This window comes from Drosophila obscura, unplaced genomic scaffold (assembly GCF_018151105.1).
Source record: "Drosophila obscura isolate BZ-5 IFL unplaced genomic scaffold, ASM1815110v1 contig_84, whole genome shotgun sequence".
Lineage (NCBI taxonomy): Eukaryota > Metazoa > Arthropoda > Insecta > Diptera > Drosophilidae > Drosophila > Drosophila obscura.
The window spans coordinates 856,284-872,600 of NW_024542877.1; the positions used below are offsets into that span (position 1 = coordinate 856,284).

General features: G+C 46.3%; 1 protein-coding gene across 1 annotated transcript in view; it reads left to right on the top strand.

Annotated features, from left to right (window-relative positions):
• LOC111068985 (neurobeachin) overlaps window positions 1-16,317 on the top strand; it is a 179,867-nt gene that overhangs the window by 157,254 nt on the left and 6,296 nt on the right. The window contains exons 14-28 of the mRNA XM_041595842.1: window positions 3,694-3,946; window positions 4,028-4,170; window positions 4,247-4,437; window positions 4,633-4,823; window positions 4,890-5,548; window positions 5,637-6,384; window positions 6,439-6,926; window positions 6,974-7,526; window positions 7,592-7,953; window positions 8,021-8,335; window positions 8,397-8,504; window positions 8,568-8,718; window positions 10,088-11,149; window positions 14,769-14,878; window positions 15,201-15,413. Coding sequence (XP_041451776.1) covers window positions 3,694-3,946; window positions 4,028-4,170; window positions 4,247-4,437; window positions 4,633-4,823; window positions 4,890-5,548; window positions 5,637-6,384; window positions 6,439-6,926; window positions 6,974-7,526; window positions 7,592-7,953; window positions 8,021-8,335; window positions 8,397-8,504; window positions 8,568-8,718; window positions 10,088-11,149; window positions 14,769-14,878; window positions 15,201-15,413 — 5,547 coding nt within the window. The remainder of the gene's footprint in view (window positions 1-3,693; window positions 3,947-4,027; window positions 4,171-4,246; window positions 4,438-4,632; window positions 4,824-4,889; window positions 5,549-5,636; window positions 6,385-6,438; window positions 6,927-6,973; window positions 7,527-7,591; window positions 7,954-8,020; window positions 8,336-8,396; window positions 8,505-8,567; window positions 8,719-10,087; window positions 11,150-14,768; window positions 14,879-15,200; window positions 15,414-16,317) is intronic.

Sequence of the window (16,317 nt, forward strand, 5' to 3'; positions counted from 1 at the left end):
AATTATATATTTATATGCCTACTATACATTACATATATGTATACTTATCTCTATCTATCGCACTCACTGTGTTTTTTTTATTTTTTTATTTGCCTTTTGTTGATGATGATGATAATGATGATGGTTATTGATGGTATATTGATGATATAATGATGATGATGATGGCGCACACAGTTGAACACAGGCCTGCGTAATCCTTTCAAAAAAGTAAACACAACCGTAAACAAATGCTCACATTTCTCGTTTATAAGTAACTGCACTTGAGAATCTCTTAAGCAAATATACCACCACCGTACCCACTCTCTATAGACTCTACTATACACACACACACACACCCACCCAAACCCTTCACATATACTACTTAAATATATTTATATGTTTAATGTTTGCTTTGCGCCTTTGCCTGTCTGCGTATTGGATAGGTTGATGGGGTGGGGAAACCTGCTTGAGTGGAGAGGCTAATCCGCAATCCCTTCAGTTCTTCTGTTTTTCTGTTGGTTATGCTACGACTTAACCCGGTTTCTACCAAGACACAGACACAGGCAACTCTTTGACTTGTGTATCCACTCTGCTTGGAGGTAGAAGAAGAAGGGATATCCGTATGGCTTCTTTAACTTCCAATTCAAAGTGGAATAAGCATAAAGTCGGTATTTTATGCTTTAAATTGATGTTTACAGTACATTTTACATTTTTATTTCCAACGAATTTTTATTAGTTTTAGTTTTCCAACACTGTTCAGTATTTACCAACAACACTGTTTAATTTATATCCGCTTTAACGCCCTCCAACACTGCTTTGCATGACTGTTGCATGCTTTTATCGCGCACTGTTTGGGCATGTTGAGTGTTGAGTGTTTGCTCTCACTCTAACTTGAATTGGCTACAAAATTGTTTCATTTGTTTCGTTCCAATTTCGATTGTGATTTGTGTTCCATTCCATGGCGTTCTGCTTGCACTTGCTTGCATAATCGCTTCGCTTTCAGATTAACCAAAATTGAATACTTTTCTTAGCCAAAAAACAGCAATCAGACCACAAATCAAATGCTAGAAGATCAAAAAAAAAATTAATAAAAATAAATAGAAGAAATAATAAAAATGAACGTGCAACATTAATATGAATAAACTACAATTTAAATGTCTTCTTCTACTTTTGTCTGCTCTCTCTCTCTCTCTCACTTTCACACTCTCTCTTTCTCTCTCTCTCTCTCTCTTTCTCCCTGCGCTGTTTTTCACGCTCTCCGCCACCGCCTACACAAACCCACAAACACACACAATCACGATCGCTTACTCATGCCAACCCGTTTCCATAACCCCCTTTTCCACTTCTTTTGTGGTGTAATCGTTTATCGATAACCAAACATTCGATGCGCATCATCAACACACACACACACACACACATACACAATTTCAATTGCAACAACTACAACTGATCTATATAAACTACAACATCAACATGAACAACAACCAGTTCTACCAGGTGAAGCTCAACTCTCGATTTCTGTCTACAAGAATTGCCTTTTGATAACTATATCGAATGTTTCTGTTTACCGTTTCTGTTAACTGTTCACTGTTTCTTTTTCCGTTTCGGTTCCACTGTTCATTGCGTTTCGTTTCGTTTCCGTTTCCGTTTCATTTTGTACGTGTACTGCGTGTCTGTTGTTAACGTAATTTTCTGTACATCATTTGTATACTCCACACACTTCACCATCATCTATCTCATCCGGGCTGAGAGTATCTGTCGCTCCTCCCATTGATACGCATTTGTGTCCATGTGTGTATTATATGTATAGCCAACCCATTTCATTCGATTACATATACATAGTTACTTTCATTCCTCGCCTCTCACCCGCTCACCCACTCAATGTCGAATCACTGAGCCACAAGATAAACCACATAATCTTATCAACTGTGAGGATAACCTCAGGTTTCAGCCGCAACCTCAGACTCTCAACTCCCCACCCATCTGTAGGTGCAGCTTATAAACCGTGCCCTGCCCTACCCTACCCTACCCAACCCCACCTTACCATATCCCCATCAGTGTCCCTTAGTCAATTTGTTGGATGTGTCATTTGGATAATTGAGAGAAGAGTTGTGTTCAAAGCACCGCATCGCACCATCCTAATTGATCCCCTCGTAGAATATATATCTGTCCATCGTATCGACCCGCTGCCGCTCTTTCACTCCCACTGACAATCCCTTTACCTCACAAAATGAATAATCCAACAAACAAACAACACACAAAAAAAAGGGAAAAACTTTACTGAATATACTCGAATATACATACATTTGTATGTATGTATATATGTATATTGTCCGTTCCACCTTTCGAGTTGAAAATAAAAATTTTACATTCGGTGCAGAGCTTTTTAATTGGGAAACTTCTGTTGCTGCCGCTGCTGCTGTCCGTAACGTACACGTGAGTGGGTTGACAGGAGTAAGAGTTGGGGGCTGTGGGCTGGATTTTATGCAAGGGCCCTGATGTTGCATTGTTGTCTTAGCCATGGCAACAGCTGGAGCTGAAAGCTGTAGCTGTAGCTGGGACGAACATTGTTTTTGACAATCCAACAAGTTGAAGCGAGAGCTTAACAAGTTTTGTTTTCCGCTGAAGCTCCGGCCCGAAACTGATAAATGAAATGAAAGGGTAAAAGTTGCCTTTATTGTATAGATTAACACCAGATATTCGACTCACTTTAATGCGATTTATTGAGTGAACTTTTGTGCAAAATATGCTGAGCTGCTTAAACAGACATTCGGTAGCAGAAACTTCTTTGCCTTAATGTATAATAATCGATTTATTATCGACTGAGCTGCTTGTGATGGAATGTGGGAATGCGGGTAGGCCTCTATGGAGCCATTCATGTTCATCAGTTCATTGTCATATTGTAGCAGAACCAACTCCAACTCTCTCTTTATGAATACCCCCCGCCTCAATATATCGATATATCGATTATTAATAAACGATTTTAGCCTTAAATTAGCTCTACATTAGCCATACTATTAGCCTTAGCTTTAGCTTAGTTTTAACCCCAAAATCTTTGAATTATAACTTGAACTTTAATCCTAACCTAAAAAAACATATTTTTAACCACTGGAATGCCAATTGTTTCGTTTCGTTTCATTTCGTTCCGTTGCGTTCCATTCCGTTCGGTTGCGTTGGACTTGATTTCTGGTCCAATTTTCGTTTTATGTTCGTTCGTTGATTGCCCCCCGTGTTTGCTGCATGTTGTCCATCCTACTACTACTACTACTCCCCCTAAAAAAAAAAAACACCAAAATATCAATATACCCCCAATCAACAACAACAACAACAACAACAACTCAACAACAACTATGACTACAACAACGACAAAAAAATAAATATATTAAAAAAACCAAAACCGAAACTCATGTTAACCGTATGTATACCAATAAAAAAAAAATAAAAATTCAATCTTCTAATCTCTAAACGCACCCATAAACTATCTTATATAATCCACCACTACTTTAACCTATCCTTTGTGTGTCTTTTGTGTACATAAATTCTCATACCTACTATTCGTATCTTGTATCTCTCGTAAAACTCGCATTTCTTCCTTTCTGAGCAAAAAAAAAAAAAAAATACACTCTGTAATTTATGTACAATGAGAACTAACTACTCAAACGTTGAGCCATTCGATGCGAGGACAGCATAAGTTACTTGACTAATTTGCCGCAGTTGTTCTGTTTCTCGTTTCTCACGTGGCAGCTGCTCGACCACGTGCTGTTCAATCCAGCGCTGTGGATCTACACGCCGGCGAATGTGCAGGCCCGTCTGTACTCCTACCTGGCCACCGAGTTCCTCAGCGATACTCAGATCTACAGCAATGTGCGACGCGTGAGCACCGTACTGCAGACAGTGCACACCCTCAAGTACTACTACTGGGTGGTGAATCCACGTGCCAAGAGCGGCATCATACCCAAGGGTTTAGGTGAGTTTTTCGATTAGCCAGACATAGAGAGAGAGAGCGAGGATCTTAACAGAGGATTTTGTATGCCCTTAATATTTTTAGATGGACCGCGTCCCGCGCAGAAGGATATACTGGCCATACGCGCCTACATCCTGCTGTTCCTCAAGCAACTGATAATGATCGGCAATGGCGTCAAGGAGGATGAACTGCAGAGCATACTCAACTATTTGACCACCATGCATGAGGTGAGTTCACGCAGCCACAGACACCCAATGCTGGGAGTTATATTTACTTTTTGTTTTGTTTATTTTATTTGCTTAGGATGAGAACCTGCACGATGTGCTGCAGATGCTCATCTCATTGATGTCGGAGCATCCCAGCTCCATGGTACCTGCCTTCGATGTGAAGCACGGCGTGCGCAGCATCTTCAAGCTGCTGGCGGCCGAAAGTCAATTGATTCGCCTGCAGGCCCTCAAGCTGCTCGGCTTCTTCCTCTCGCGCAGCACACACAAGTAAGTGGGTGGCAACATATCAGATATATTGTGGTGTTGGGGTGGGGTGGGGAGTTGGGGGTGTCGATACAGTTATCGTTGAAGTGTCTCACACAATTACTACTATGTTAAATACTATGTACCGATTTCTGTATCGAGCAATCGTGTTTCTGCCTTATCCCTTATCCTAAGCGTAAACTCTTCCTCCCTGGCTAGGCGCAAGTACGATGTGATGTCGCCCCACAATCTCTATACGCTGCTGGCCGAACGGCTGCTGCTCTACGAGGAGTCACTGTCGCTGCCCACCTACAATGTCCTCTACGAGATCATGACGGAGCATATATCGCAGCAGATACTGTACACGCGCCACCCCGAGCCAGAGAGCCACTATCGCCTGGAGAATCCAAGTAAGAACACAGCCACAATATTGCCCCCCAATCAGTATACCCTGACCAACCAAATTCGAAATCCAGTGATACTCAAGGTGGTGGCCACGCTGATACGTCAGTCCAAGCAGACCGAGTCGCTGATCGATGTGAAGAAGCTCTTTCTGCAGGACATGACGCTGCTGTGCAACAGCAATCGCGAGAATCGTCGCACGGTTCTGCAGATGTCCGTGTGGCAGGAGTGGCTCATCGCGATGGCCTACATCCATCCGAAGAACAGCGAGGAGCAGAAGATCAGCGACATGGTATACTCGCTCTTCCGCATGCTCCTGCACCATGCGATCAAGCACGAGTATGGCGGCTGGCGCGTCTGGGTGGACACTTTGGCCATCGTCCACTCGAAGGTCTCCTACGAGGAGTTCAAGCTGCAGTTCGCCCAGATGTACGAGCACTATGAGCGCCAGCGCACGGACAACATCACGGATCCCGCTCTGCGCCAGGCCCGGCCCATCAGCACGATCAGCGGCTGGGAGCGCGAGGAGCTGCAGCAGCAGCAGAACGGAGTGGCAGGCGGAGCTGCTACAGCTGCCATTCAGGGCCAGGCCCAGGTGCCGGCTGTCAAGGGAGCCGTGTCTATTGCCTCGCTCGAGGATGTGGCCGCCGCCGTCGAGGAGGAGGACGAGATGGAGGAGGAGACCGTCGAGGAGCTGGAGAGCTTTGAGCTGCCTGTCGATGGCGAAGCAGAAGCCCAGGAGCCCGCAGATCACGATCCCTCCCTCCGTCCCGGCAGCGCTGATGGAGCTGAGGCTCCAACGGCGGATCAGGAGCTGACAGCAGTGCCCTCCCAGCACCAAGTCGGTCATTGCCAATATTTCCGATGTGTACAACGAGCAAATCAAAACGGACGAAGCGCTCCAGGCCACGGCCACGGCCACGTCCACTCTGGCGACGGCGCCCACCTGCAATGGCAGCCTCGAGTCGGAACAGGATGCGGACCAGCTGCAGGTGCAGGTGCAGGTCCAGGAGCTGGATAAGCCACAGTCAGAGCTGGAGTCCACGGCCACGCCTGCAAAGGGTGGCCAGGCTGCGCTCAGGGAAGCCCTGCAGCTGGGCGATGACATGGATGTGGAGGAGCTGGAGCTGGCCACGGCCAAGGATGCCCTCGATGTGGAGCAGCATGTGGCGCATGTGCTGCAGACGTCGGAGGCGGCGCTCAACGACTGCAAGCTGGTCATGGACGATGTCCTGCAGGAGGCCTCCTCAGTGCTGAAAGATGAGGAAATTGAGCTGGCCGTCAATGAGGTGGTTCAGGGTGTTCTCAACAACGAGAAGAAGTCCCAGGAGCAGCAGCAGCAGCAGCAGAAGCAGCAGGAGCAGCAGCAGCAGGAGCAACCGCAGGATAATGTCAGTCTGCTGAATAGCAAGAATCTGCTCAACAACAATTACAACAACAACAACAATCCCAGTCTCAGTCCCAGCGAAGAGGTGACCACCAGAGCCGCAGCGGATGGAGAGGCGGATGGGGAGGCAGAGACGGAGACGGAAGTCAATGCCAACGAGATCAGCACAGCCACAGCCACAGGCACAGGCACTCCGCTCCAGACGAGCGAGAGTCCAGCGGATGCAGCAGATAAAGCGAAAGCGGAAACGGAAACGGGAACTGCGACAAAAACGGAAGTGGCAGCCAGTCCGAGCCCCACACTAGAAGTAACCAATCAAAAGACTGAAGAAGCAGCCAACAAGCTGAACAATAACGAGAAAGTCGAGCAGCCCGAGAGCAGCCAGGAGAGCATCTCCACGCCCGAGATCAGCCTCAGTCCGGACCAGTCCACACCAGAGCCGGAAATCGAGGAGAATCTCCTGCTGCTGCAGCTGGCTGAACCCGAGGTGGAGTCTGAGCCTGAGCGGCAGGCACAGACCACAGCGGACGTGCCAAGTGAGGATCCGGTGGAGCTGGCAGTGCGCGATATTGTGGAGCAGCTGATCGAGAAGGTGATCGACGCCACAGAAGCAGCGGAGACAGACGCTCCAGCCAAAACCAAAACCAAAACCGAGACGGAGACCAACAACAACGAGCTGCCCGGCGCCAAGGAAGCGGCAGCGGCAGCGGCAGCGGAAACGCTGGCCATAGCCGCCGTGCCTGAGGAGGAGAACCCCAACCCCAAGCGGAGGATTCAGCCGAAAGTGTGGCAGCCGCAGCCGAAGAGATTGTCCACGAGGTGGTCGAAGCTGCGCTCTTCCTGGCCCAGGAAACTAAGCAGGCAGTCGAAGAAGAACCAGAAAAGACACCCGAAACGGAAGCTGAAACAGAAGCGGAAACGGAAACGAAGGAACATGTGACGGCCATTGTCAGTGAGGTGCTGGACACGCTGGTCGAGGAGACCGTGCGGGCGGTGGGCGAGACCGTCGTCAGCGTCAACAAGGTGGAGGCCTCGGAGCAGACGACCCAAACCTCGCCGGCACCGCCGGAGGAGCAGCCCGAGGAGCAGCAGCCGCCAGCTACAGTGGCACCCACACCCAAGCGGGTCAAGCCCATGGAGGTGGACTCGACCACACAGACAACGCCAAAGAATGAGGCTGGTGTCGGAGCCAACGCTTCGCTGTTGGCCCAGGACGAAGTGCAGCTGCATGAGGAGGAATCCCAGACGGGAGAACCAGTGGAGGACTGTGAGGAGCCGTCGTCGGGCATCGAAGGAAATGCGCAGCTCGAATCCAGTCACTATGGTAAGTGGGAGTAAAATCCTGAACCCTTGAATCTGACCCTTCAATTCTTCCCCCTCATAACACAGCGAATCCAGCCAGTGGAGAGGCAAAGCAGCAGCAGCAGCAATCGCAGCAGCAGCCACGCTCCAAGTCCGGCTCGACGCGTCCCATGTTCAGTCCGGGACCGACGCGTCCGCCCTTCCGCATACCGGAATTCAAGTGGTCGTACATCCACCAGCGGCTGCTCAGCGACGTGCTCTTCTCGCTGGAAACGGACATTCAGGTGTGGCGCAGCCACTCCACCAAGAGTGTCCTCGACTTTGTCAACTCCAGTGAGAATGCCATCTTCGTGGTGAACACGGTGCATCTGATCTCCCAGCTGGCCGACAATCTGATCATCGCCTGCGGTGGCCTGTTGCCGCTGTTAGCCAGTGCCACATCCCCGAATGTAAGTGTAGAAAACTCAACCAAACCAAAACCCTTTCCACGAATTGATGCCAACGAATTGATTGCAGTCGGAACTGGATGTGCTGGAGCCGACACAGGGCATGCCCCTGGAGGTGGCCGTGTCCTTCTTGCAGCGTCTGGTGAACATGGCCGATGTCCTGATCTTTGCCACCTCGCTTAACTTTGGCGAACTGGAGGCCGAGAAGAACATGTCCAGCGGCGGTATACTGCGCCAGTGTCTGCGCCTCGTCTGCACCTGTGCCGTGCGCAACTGCCTCGAGTGCAAGGAGCGCACCCGCTATAATGTGGGTGCCCTCGCACGGGATGTGCCCGGTGCGGCGCATCTGCAGGCCCTCATTCGCGGCGCCCAGGCATCGCCAAAGGTGAGTACTGCACACACGCTCCCAGTCATTCCAGCTAAAGCGAGAGACAACTAATCCATAGAACATTGTGGAGTCAATCACCGGTCAATTATCGCCCGTCAAGGATCCCGAGAAGCTGTTGCAAGACATGGACGTGAATCGCTTGAGGGCTGTCATCTATCGTGATGTGGTAAGTGGCGAGCAGCACACAGCCCCCATGAATTTCGTTGGTTTGTTATTTCTGTTTTTGCAGGAGGAGACAAAGCAAGCCCAGTTCCTTTCCCTGGCCATTGTCTACTTCATCTCCGTGCTGATGGTGTCCAAGTACCGTGACATTCTGGAGCCACCAGCAGAGCCACAGATCCAGCGCCAGTCGCCGGTGCTGCAGCGCACCTCTGGAGGCGGTAAGTCACCCAGAACTCTGACCCACACACAAATAGGGCAATATAAGATATTCCATAGCCAATAAGGATATATACCATATACTACCATATACAACATATATATATATGTATATGCCATAGGTAGGGGCTCCGCTCCGCCTGCCCGTGTGGACAAGTGTGGGGCCCTCAACTGAAACTGTTTTCGTTTCCGTCTCATTTCATGTTCGTTTCGTTTCGGTTCGTACCACTTGTGTTCTTCGGTTGCGTCTGTCGATCGTTTCCTATTTCTTTTGCGTTCGTTTCTGATTTTGTTTTTCCGTTGATTTTGCTGCACCAAAAACTTCACTCGTTTATGGTTTCTACTTTCGATAATTGTACAAAAAAAAAAAAAAAAAAAAAAAAACCATCTATAATCGAATCTATTATATCTATTTATCTGGCTCTGTTTTGATTCGGCCGTTACTTTTGTTTTTTGTTCTTTTTTCGTTTTGTTCCATTTCCGAGCATTTCATTGCGGCTTGTTTCGCTTTGGTTTCTGTGCGTTTCCTTCTATTTTTGGTTTTGGGTTTTTGTGAACAGCTAAACGAAAGTTTATTCTGGTAGATGCCACATGACCTATGAAAATATGTTAGCCACCCACCTACCACTCCTTCTAAAGCACCTAAAGACCACACCGCACCGCACCGCACATTGTTCCCCACGCTTCCCCCAGGCACCCAGCAGCAGCATTCCATATACCGAGAGAGTACATGTATCCCACCCCACCCCCTCCATGACCATGTCCATGATGTGCGTGTGTGTGTGTGTGTGTGTAATCCTCCCAAAACAATATACCCCGCAAAATCCACAATCAACCCACATCCTATACATCCCACTTAGGCGCACTCTGCACCAACAATTCCTTATACCAGCCACCCCTGTTTTTAGCCTATACATACCTACTATAAATATATATATACGTACATACATATATATATATAATCACCTAGTCGTTAAGTAACACATCCGTTGATTAGCCAGAACCCTGCCAACCAAAAACTACACCCTGAAAAAAAAAAAAAAAAAAAGATAACTCATGTCTGTTCATTGTTCGAGATACTATTCGGTTTTATGTTTCCTTTTCTTTGTTCCGTTTTCCGATGATTTCATTTCACGCTGCTTTTTCGGATTTATTGTACCAAAAAAAAAAATAATTGTAACACAAAAATGGAATAACAACAACAAAAATTATATATATATAAAAACCAAAAACAAATAAAACAAAAAATATCGCCTGGCCTCGCCCCCAACAAAAACACTTAAATCCGCATCCCTGCCCGCCATTCCCTCAATGTGTGTGTGTAAATAAACAACAACGATATAATCACGATTACCATAACGATAACGATAGAAGCGGCCAGTGCGCGTCCTCTGTTCCCCCAATGGTCGCACCATGTCTACCCGCAATTCCTGCCCGAATCGCATCAGAATCATGTAGCTGCCGCCTCCTCCATGCAACACCAGCAGCAACAGCAGCAGCAACAGCAACAACAGCAACACTACTACCACCAGCAGCAGCAACAGCAGCAACAGACATCCCATAACCATAGCCACCATCATACGAGTATGACGGCTGCCTACTACCAGCAGCAACAGCAGCAGGCAGCAGCAACACAACAGCAACAGCAACAACAGCAGCAGCAGCACCAACAGCAGCAACAGCTTGGTGGCAACATCTCACCCACACCCTTGGCCACGCACTCGAGCAGCTCGTCAGCAAGCTCGACGGCCACCTCGCAGCCGGCGTCAAGCTCCTCGCTCTCCTCGCTGGCCTCTCAAAGCCATCAGCAGACGCACCGGCAGCTCCACAAGCAGCAGCAGCAACATTACCATCCCCACCAGCAACAGTCCCATTATGGACTGATCAATGGTCACCAGCAGCAGCAGCAGCAGCAATTGAATGGGAAGCTTTATGGGGAGAATGGATCCACAGCTGGCTATCATCCGCATACCCATCCCCATCCACATCCGCATTCGCATGCTTACGGCATGCGCAACGGAGAGACTGTCACACAGCAGAATGGATTGGCGGAGTACCAGATGCCTGGAGGAGCTGCAGCTGCAGCTGGAGGAGGTCTGGTGAATGGCCATGCCACGGGTGGTGGCAACAACAATAATGCCAACATGATGAACAACATGCGCAATCTGAGAAACGGTCACAGTGCTGCTGCCACACCATCTGCTGTTGGAGCTGTGGCTGGGGCTGGGGCAGCATCTGGAGCTGGAGGCGGCATGAGTAACATGAACATGAATATGGGCATGGGCATGGGAATGGGAATGGGCATGGGCATGGGAGGAGATGGTGGTGTTGGCGTAGGCATAGGCGGAGGCGTGGCGTACAAGACAAACGCCATGAACAATAATTATCGCTACAATGGACAACGCACCGCATCCGTTTCCGGCTCTGGAACAGGTATCGCTCGCTCGAGTGTTTTGTAGATTAGTTTGTAATGTCACGCTATCTCGACTCTCTCTCTTTCTATCTATCTATCTCTCTGTCTCTCTTTATTTATCTATGTATCTCCAACCTGTATCTGTATCTTGTATTTGTAACTCTATCATTAAACTATCTACCCAGCCTCCCCCTCCCCATTATTTAGTATTTAGATTGTAGCGAATATATATTTGATTTCAATTTCTGTTCCATTCCGTTCCGTTCCCTTCCTTTCCTCACTTACCTTTGTACCGTACCTTCTGCCTTATCGTTTCCTTATCGATATGGTTTTTGTGTGTTGTGTTTAGCCACGTATTCCTTTGGTTCCGTAATTCGTAGTCCGTAGTCCGTATCTACTATTATTTACTCGTAGTTATTCTGTCTGTATATCAATCTTTATTCTGCCAGTTCTTTTTTACGAGTATATATGTATATATGTGTGTGTGTGTGTGCGATTGTTGGGTGTGTGTGCACCGCAGCAGAAAGATAATTTTCATTTCCATTTATGGAGTGTTTTTCGTGTTTTTAGTTATTTCTGTCGCTCGTTCTTTCCCGCTGTACCGGAGACTCCTGCTAGAGCTCATTCCAGAGATTCTGTGTGTGCCCCCCCAAAGCCCCTTAAATATTGAATTATTTCCGGGGCTTCCCCAACTCACACACCCCCGCCCGGAACTGATTTAGCCATCGATGGCCGCTTTTATTATTAACATTATTATTACTCGTAGGCATTTTCAAGTGCATAATCCAGGGGGCATACCCCCTGAATGGATGGGTAGGGGCACCGGGAGGCTCACATTTAAATCCCACAATTCCACCCTGACTCTTCCGGCTTAATCAGAATGTGTTTCCTGCCCCGCCAGCTTGCTCCTTTTGGCTTCTTGCTTGCAGCGTTTTCTTGGTTTCTCGCATTTTTTCGGTTTTTGCGGGACTTTTCAGTTTGTGCCCCAGCTTTTCCGTTTTGCGGTTTTTTCTGCTTCACAAATGCACCACCATACATACATACATTTATTTTTTTGGTTTTTATTGAAATTCGGACATGTTTGTGCTGGGAGATGGAAGTCCAGTCCTTCTACTCCTCGTTTTGGTATTTATCGTTTGTCTAAAAAACTATTTACAGCTTTTATTTGTGTGTGTGTGTGTGTGTGTGATGGGTTTTGGGAAATGCGTGGAGAGGAAAAAGGAGAAAAACTTCTTCTAATTGAAGGCAAAGAGTGTTGGTGTGTGTGTGTCATGTAATGCTCTGCTGTGGCAGCTTCGTGTGGCATAGGAAATGGGCAAAGGGTTAAGGGATACGGAAAAGGGGGGGATACGTTATCCAAATTTGCTTTTAAAAACTGCAATCTATCTTTGTAACACCCTTAAATACACACACACACACACACACGCAGACAATGTTGCAGCCACACACATTTTGGACCAACATCAGACTAAAAGTTTTTACCATTCTCTTTCTCTCTCTCTCACTCTCTTGCTATCTTTCTATCTATCTTTTTGCTTCTCTCTGTCTGGCCTTCTTTCTACTCAGCTGGCTCGTCATTTTCATGCTGTCAGCCGACATTTTATTTCATTTATCTTCATTTGCAACACACACACATAGACTCGGTGTGGGGGCCGACTCAGAGGCCATCAGGGGCCGCCCTGAAAATGTATCGCACTCTCCCACACCCAAAATCCCCTATCGTTCGACCCCATCATCATCGTCATCACTGGCAATGAAACAGAATTCGTTAATTTTACATTTTATGAAAATGAATTACATGAAAATTATACAATTTTCCCATTCATCGCGCGACCGTGTGTGTTAGTGTGTGTGTGTGTTTGTGTGTCAGGGCGCATAAAACATTTCGCAGACAGGCCATAAAACGGTATTCGGCACGCCTGCATATTAAAAATTGCCATTGGACATGGTCCGAACTACGCGAATGGAAAAGGGACTCCGCCCCTCCGCAGCACAAAAACAGAGCAACAAAAAATATGTTGGAGTTGCGACGAATAAGGGAATACCCTGCAGCGTTGAATCAGAAAAAGATTATTGCTCCTCGATAGAATTTCAAACAGCAGATAAAAACAAGTGAAGATGGAGTAAATAATTTGTATATATAATATTAGTAGCTGTTGGATAAGTTATCCAACAACAGTAGCATGCCAGCAATCGAACATTAATTGATCCAGCGCTCAATCAAGATTAAGAGGGGTTCGGTTCGGTTCGGAATAGATGCCGCTCCCTGGACATCTGTTAATCATTCGGTTAATCCCATTCGGGGATCATTCTAGGGTAGCAACAACAGCAGCAGCAGCAGCAACAGCATTCCCATTACGTTTTTAATGGCAGCGACAAAAATGTAAATTAGTGGCGCCAAAAAACAAGAAAAACGAGGGAAAAAAAACAGCAGCAACAACAACCACAACAAGAACAGAATGGGGAAAAAACTTTTGGGATAATTTATAAAAAGCAGAAAAAGAGAGCGAGGGAAAAATAAAAAAAAATGAAAAGCGACGACAAAAAAATAAAATGCGAAATTGCGAAGGAAAACAGTTTGTACAACTGTTGGAACCGATAACACGCTCCGAGTTTCTCTTCAAAAGTAATTTGTGGCCAGCACCCGCCCTGTCTCTCTCCCACTCTCTCTCTCTCTGTATATGTATGTGGGCGTGGCGGTGCATGAAAATAATTGCAAAATTAAACGAACGAAAAAAAAGTAGCGGCAGCAGGAGCCGGAGGTGGAATAATGGAGGAGCCAGCACATAATGGATAGAGTGGCCAGCGAGTGCACAAAAGTGTAGCATACTTAATGGGGGAGGGGGGAGTGATGGAAGTGAGAGAAGAGGGCAGGCCGACAGGAGCACGTGTTACATGGCCACCATTCGCATGTCAGGGACCATCATAAATTTCAATTAAGCCGGGCTCAGATCAGGCCAGAGCCAACTGTTAAACAAGGTTAATTTGTAGATAAAACCCAGACAGCACAGCCAGCAGTCAGCAGGCAGCAGCCAGCAGTCCGTAGATGGCAGAAGCCAGAGATTAGGGAAAACATTCGCCAACCCCCCGCACCAGGCCACTCTCAGGAAAATTATGAAAGGAGGGAGCACTTTTCGTGGCTAATTCATGCAAATGCTCCTTACAAATACTCCTTCTCCTTTGCTCTCCTCTCCACTGCTTTGCTCTGTTCTGCTCTGCTCTACCCTCTGTGTGTGTGTGTGTGTGTGTGTGTGTGTGTGTGTATTGTGAGTGTCTGCAGAGTGTCTGCCTCTTGAGTTCTTCTTGTGTTCTGCTTCTTTTTTTTTGTTTGTGTGTGTTTTATTGTTTGGTTAATTTTCCAACCGTACACGTTTTCCATTCGAGTTGAGTTTTTGAGTTTCCATTTCCGTTTCAGTTTTGTCTACAGCTTCGTGCTACAGTAAATTCTACAGATTTCTACTTTAGTAACTGATTGTAAACGAATTGAATTGAATCGAAACACACACGAGAAACAGTCGACATAAACGCTTTTTAAACCATTCTGTGGCATGCAACTAATCGTTCTACTCTCTCTCTCTCTCTCTCTTTTTTCTCTCTCTTTCTGTATTCGTGGTGCTCTGTCGTTTGGGCCATCTCTAGGTGGACGCCAGATCCAGGACAGCGACTACGAAATTATTGTCGTGGATGAGAACAATCCGTCGGTGCTGGCGGATAATGATTCGCATTCGAGTGGACCGCCATCGATTAAGGTGAGTTTTTGAGAACATACATGAGTGAATGAATGTTTGTGTGAGTGTGCCGCAAAAAAGAAGGAGATCTGTCGCATGACTGGGCTTGATGCATGCCACATGTGTGTGTGTGTGTGTGTGTGTGTGAGTGACAGAATCTGCTATATGCGGCAGTGGATGAGTGACTAGAGTTAATGCATCGCTTAGATTATATTTATAAGAAATCAAATATCCAAATACTAAACTTCATTTGCATGTGCAACAAATCGCAAAAAAAAAAAACGAAACCAAAATTTCAAAAATACAAAAAAAAAAAAAAAATTGAAAATCGAAAATGTACCAGGCCAACAACCAGACAACAACAACAACTAAAACAACAACAGCCCATAATATTAACAACAACAACAACAACACTAAGACAACAACAACAACAACAAAAAGTACAACCATTCCGACAGCAGCAGCCGCTGCAACAACAACAACAACAACAACAATTAAAATTCAACAACAACCATTGTCACCACCAAAGCCAACGGTGCCACAGAAATTACCAAAGGTAACAATGAACCACCAACAAAAAACAAAGCAAACAGTCACAAGAAGTACAGCCACAGCCACAGCCACAGTCCACAGCCACAAAACAACTGCAGCAAAACATAGCTTTTGACCGTCTGTAAAACCACCCAAAAAAAACCACTCAACCACCCAACACGCACCATGTTCACCACTCACCCACTCACTTATCACGTACTGCCACATGCCACAGCCCACAAAACATTGAAGCACTGTTACTGTTACTGTTACTGAGATTCGACATTGAAATCTTTCATAATTATACACAATAAATTCGCATGTTTTTGTTCATTTCGTTACGTTTTGGTTTCGTTTCATTTCATTTGATTGAGTGCTTTAATTAGTGCCGCACACACTCACTCACCTCTGGCCTCAATCAGACATATGTACATATGTCTGTATATTCGTGCCCGTAGTCAAATAAATATCAAAACGCGTATATTTTTTTTTATTTGCATACAAATTAATTTAAATTGATGGCTTCAATTGGAAAATTTAACCATGCTGCAAGTGCATATGTTTACTGCTGGCATAAGTAAATTCCGTACTTCGATTTGTAGTGAATATTTCCTGTTTGCAGTGTGCAGACTGTTGCACTTGCCATTGATTTGCTGTGAGCGTGGAAACTCTCAAACGCAAAGAGTTTTAACTTACATCCGAATTAAAGCACAAATCCCTGTGGAAACCCCATTCTCTGCCGCTTTCCATTTAAACTTTTATGAACCTTTTCGAGCTAGCTTTTCCCAATAATAATTATAGCTTTGTGCGTTTGGTTTTTGATTTCTCCTCTGATTTAATTTCATTGGAAACTCATTTTCGTTGGTGGATTTACTTCTTCACGAGTTTGCAATTAAATTCAATTCACTTTTCATTTTGCCATCAACGAA